This window comes from Engraulis encrasicolus, chromosome 5 (genome assembly GCF_034702125.1).
Source record: "Engraulis encrasicolus isolate BLACKSEA-1 chromosome 5, IST_EnEncr_1.0, whole genome shotgun sequence".
In the NCBI taxonomy this organism is placed as follows: domain Eukaryota; kingdom Metazoa; phylum Chordata; class Actinopteri; order Clupeiformes; family Engraulidae; genus Engraulis; species Engraulis encrasicolus.
Genome location: NC_085861.1, coordinates 52,874,295 through 52,879,294, shown reverse-complemented (window position 1 = coordinate 52,879,294; position 5,000 = coordinate 52,874,295). Strand labels below are relative to the sequence as shown.

The window sequence follows — 5,000 nt, the reverse complement described above, 5'->3', positions numbered from 1 at the left end:
AGGTTGTTATGGGAACACGATGACGTGTGTGACGACTGCACTAATGGCCACTGCTTTGTGTGTGTGTGTGTGTGTGTGTGTGTGTGTGTGTGTGTGTGTGTGTGTGTGCGTGCGTGCGTGCGTGCGTGCGTGCGTGCGTGCGTGCGTGCGTGCGTAAAAAGCTCAAGGTCAGGTCTGATAACCGCACCCACAGTGGTCTGGCCTGATGCTGTCCTGATAATGATACATGATTGTGTGTGTGTGTGTGTGTGTGTGTGTGTGTGTGTGTGTGTGTGTGTGTGTGTGTGTGTGTGTGTGTGTGTGTGTGTGTGTGTGTGTGTGTGTGTGTGTGTGTGAGTGTGTGTGTGTACGCGCGCAAGCAAGCACGCTCCTGTGTGTGTGACTGGTTGATGTGAACCTTGTGTTTGATCCTCATCACAGCTGGAACTGATGACAAGCTTTGGGGAAAAACACAAACACACACACACACACACACGCACGCACGCACGCACGCAGCTGATGCATGATGCCGGGCCTCTCCTCTCCAGGCTGTGGCTCACCACAGAAAACGGCACATTCCTGTTCCCATGAGCTCAGCACTGGGCTGGTTTGGACCCTGCCTCTGCTGCTACTCCAAGTAAAACCTGTTGCTCTACTCTCCTCTACTCTCCTCTCCTCTCCTCTCCTCTCCTCTCCTCTCCTCTCCTCTCCTCTCCTCTCCTCTCCTCTCCTCTCCTCTCCCTTCATCTCCTCTCCCTTCCCCTCCTCTCCCTTCCTCTCATCTCATCTCATCTCCTCTCCCCTCCTCTCCTCTCCTCTCCTCTCCTCTCCTCTCCTCTCCTCTCCCGTTCTCTCCTCTCCTCTCCTCTCCTCTCCCGTCCTCTCCTCTCCTCTCATCTACCCTCCTCTCCACTTCTCTACCTCCTCTGCTCTCCTCTCCCCTCCTCTCCCCTCCTCTCCCCGTCCTCTCCATTCCTGTCCTCTACCCTCCTCTGCTCTCCTCTCCTCTCCACTCCTCTCCTCTCCTCTACCCTCCTATCCATTCCTGTCCTCTACCCTCCACTCCTCTCCTGTCCCCTCCTCTCCACTCCTCTACCTCATCTGCTCTCCTCTCCTCTCCACTCCTCTACCCTCCTCTCCTCCCATTCCTCTCCTCTCTCACAAACCCATAGCCTCCTGTATCTCAACCTCAGAACTGCAACCCCCCTCCTCTCCTAAATCTGTTCCTCACCTCCCTCCCAGCCCCATAATCCCACTGGTTCCTCCTTTACCCAATACATATCTGCACGTTCCTCCCTCCTCTCCTGTCCTGTCCTTCCAAACCTCCTGCCTCTGCTATTCCAAGAAAACCAGTCCCTCTCCTCAACGCTCATCCCTCCAACAAAACCTCCTTTCCCTGAAACTGAAAGCTGCACGTCCCTTCTCCTCTCCCTCCTCGGTTATTGAAATAAGCAAACGTGTTCCTCTCCTTTCATCTCCTCTCCTCTTTTCTCCTCTCCCACAAACCCATTACCTTCTCTCCCTGAAACTGAACAATTGCACATTGCCTCCCCTCTCGTCCCACCTCCACTATTTCCAAGCAAACCAGCTAACCACGTCCCTCCTAATGCATAAACCCACACATGCATCCCCCTGTTCCTAATACAGTATGAATCTGAACGCACATCCTATCTCCTCTCCTGTCCTACCAGATTCCCCTGCCTGCACTTTTCCGAGCAAGTCTGTTCTTCCCCTTTCCCCTCCCCTCCCCGTTCTCCTCTCTCCTCCAAATCTCCTGTCCTACCCACCTCCTATTTCTATCATCCATATTATGCACCATGCCAAACCTGCTCACAGAGCTCCTCTCAATCTTACCCAAATCGCTCTCCTCTCTTTCATATAAACCTGTCCGTCCTCTCTCATAGCCAAACCTCCGTCTCCTCCACAAACCCAAGCCGGAGGCCTATCCTCTCCAGTTCTGTCTCCCATCTCTTACATAAACCTGCCGCTACTCGGGCTCCTCTCTCTCTCCAACCCACAGAATGTGTCCTCTCCCCAAAAAATGATCCGTCTCTTCGTTCCAAGCTAAAACCTCCAGCTCATATGGATAGCAGCACCAGCTGTTCCTGAGTCACAAGTCACATGCCTTGGAAATGACAACCGACGAACAAAAAGTCACACAACGTGATGCAACCTCTGCCTCGCCAACAGCACACACGCAAGCACACACGCACGCAAAAGCACACAAAAAATCCAACCTCTCTTAACACAAAATCTACACGTCTATGCCTGACCTGATCCTGTAAGACCAGGCCAAGGGTTTAAGACTTATCCAACATTGACAAGCACACGCACACGCACACGCACACGCACACGCACACGCACACACACGCGCACACACACGCGCGCACACACGCGCGCACACGCGCGCACTTCTTCCAGGTAGTTTTCCAGCGGCCTGCAGAGAGCTGATAGTGCAGAGCTGATGGAGAAGGCTAAGGGTGTAGGCATGAGGTCAGAGGAGAACAGATGGATGAGGTTGCCATGGAGTATGTCAGCGCAAGACACCTCATCAGCACCACCACCAACAACATCAGGACCACCAACACCACCAGCATATGCCACAACCTCAGCAAAACATTCTTACAAACCCCCGAGTCCTTCAACTGGCCATCTCTATATACTAATTTTTGTCTTTTTTTTCTCTCATTCTCCCTGACAAATATTAGAGGCATATTCCCAAAGCTGAAAACGTGTGTTCGTGTGGCGTCATCTGTGCAGGTTGTCCTTTATCTTTATCTCTATTCAGCTGTTGCTGAATGTATTTCTTATTTTTTTTGCCTTTCCATGGAGAAGGTTTGATGACTCTTGTTTGATGATTCTGTGAGTATGAACAAGCTGGTACACTTGTGGAAACTGTTACAAACAGAAGAAAACACCTGCAAAGCAAACACCTGCAGCCAAACCTTTTACATGCACTTCTCACATACGCAAGCTCGCACACATGCACGCACGCACATACGCGCACCCACACACACGTGCGCGCGCACACACACACACATGCATTTAACACGCAGTCACAAACTCAGAGACAAAACACATTGGCTCTCTTACTTCCACACACACAAACACCCACACACACACACACCCCACATACACACTCTCACCTTTGACAGCTTCATCCACGACCTCCACAACACGGTCAATTTGCTGCACCTGAAACACAGAAGAGGAAGAAGAAGTAGTCTTCAGACAGGCAACAAGGCAGGTCAAGGACGCATACACACACCCACAACCATGCACAGGCACACACACACTAACACACAAACACACCAACACAGAGACAAAAACACACACACCCACACACAGATCCACAGAGACCTAGAAACCCACACACACATGCAGGCACACTGTATTAGTGGATGGCTTTGTGAGGTGGCGAGTGGGTCAGCTTCTCTCTGGGCTCATAATGAATGTGTCTGGCAGCGATGTCCGCTCCCACTATGGATTATCAATAACCAGCACTGGCCCTGGACACAGACACACTCTTCTGGGGATTAAACACTGTAAACACACTCACGCACGCACGCACGCACGCAGACACACTCCGAACAAGGTCAACATGGGAATATATGACTGTGCCTGCATCTGAAAGTCCCTTCTGCCTTCCTATGCAGTAGGAAGTAGAAAGAATCAACTACGTAGTACGTCCAAGTACTCTAGTAGGTTTTCAACCAGAGGGCGAACGGTAACCGGAAGACTTTCTGTATCTGGTCATATTTGTGGTCCGACCATCCTTGCCTCATGTCCAAAAACAGGCATAGTGTGTGTGTGTGTGTGTGTGTGTGTGTGTGTGTGTGTGTGTGTGTGTGTGTGTGTGTGTGTGTGTGTGTGTGTGTGTGTGTGTGTGTGTGTGTGTGTGTGTGTGTGTGTGTGTGTGTGTGTGTGTGTGTGTGTGTGTGTGTGTGTGTGTGTGTTTGTTGAGTGAACAAAGTCTAAAAGACCAAGTTTCTTTTACAAACATTTAAACACACATATGCACACATAATCAGTGCCATGAGGCTAAGTAGCACTGAAGATCCACAGTAGTATTTGGTCTCCGCCCTGATACACTGGCAATGATGGAGGGATATTCTGGACCAAAACACTGGCGCAACAGTAACAGGACACACACACACACACACACGGCTAGGTGGTTGACGCGACAGCTTGTCTTTTTGTAACATTGGTTAAAAACCTACAAAACTGTTATTTTTCCTTTAAAAAACAAATCTCAATGAAAGAAGATGTGGTACATTATGTTTCATATTAGTCTTAGATGATAAGAAACATCATGTCAAATATCCTGCGGTGTGACTGTAATATTAATGAAACCTGGAATATTATATATATATATATATAAATTAACAGACAACATTTTGAATAATGCATAAATATTAACTTTATATTAAGATAAGTGAATGTGAAAATTTCGTAACATAAATTGCGTCCTGTGGGGTGACATGTATGTCAATGTTTGTGAATGGGCAGCTGCAAGGCCAACTACAAGGGTCTTAAAGACTGGCTCCTAACCAGTCAGTACCTCAATTATTGGAGAGTGCTGTGGAAGTTTAAGGTGACTATTAACCTCTTAATATGTCTTCATATTGCAATGTTTCTGTCACGCAATGCTTAGGTTCATTTTATGGTGTCCTGTGGTGTGACTGCTCTTGTAGAAGGAAAAAAAGTTTTTTTTATGAATGAAAACACATTAAGATTAAACACAATATCATTATCAAGTTAGCATGAGCTCAGATGTCAGTCATGTGTACAAAAGAATTAAAATGGCCATAATGCAGTGAATTTCCTGTGGTGTGACTTAATTTTCCTGCAGTGTGACATGCCTATGCAATGTGTACGATACGACGAAACGATAGGCATGTGCGACTCATGGATGTACACACAGGCCCAGAGAGACATACAGGCATACACAGAGGGATACACACAGGGACACACGCACAGAGGCGCACACTAGCACAGAGGCGCACACGCGCACAGAGGCG

The 5,000-nt window shown here is 48.6% G+C and overlaps 1 protein-coding gene across 1 annotated transcript in view; it reads right to left on the bottom strand.

The window, feature by feature from the left end:
* cdkal1 (CDK5 regulatory subunit associated protein 1-like 1) overlaps window positions 1-5,000 on the bottom strand; it is a 366,482-nt gene that overhangs the window by 235,886 nt on the left and 125,596 nt on the right. The window contains exon 6 of the mRNA XM_063199729.1: window positions 3,126-3,174. Coding sequence (XP_063055799.1) covers window positions 3,126-3,174 — 49 coding nt within the window. The remainder of the gene's footprint in view (window positions 1-3,125; window positions 3,175-5,000) is intronic.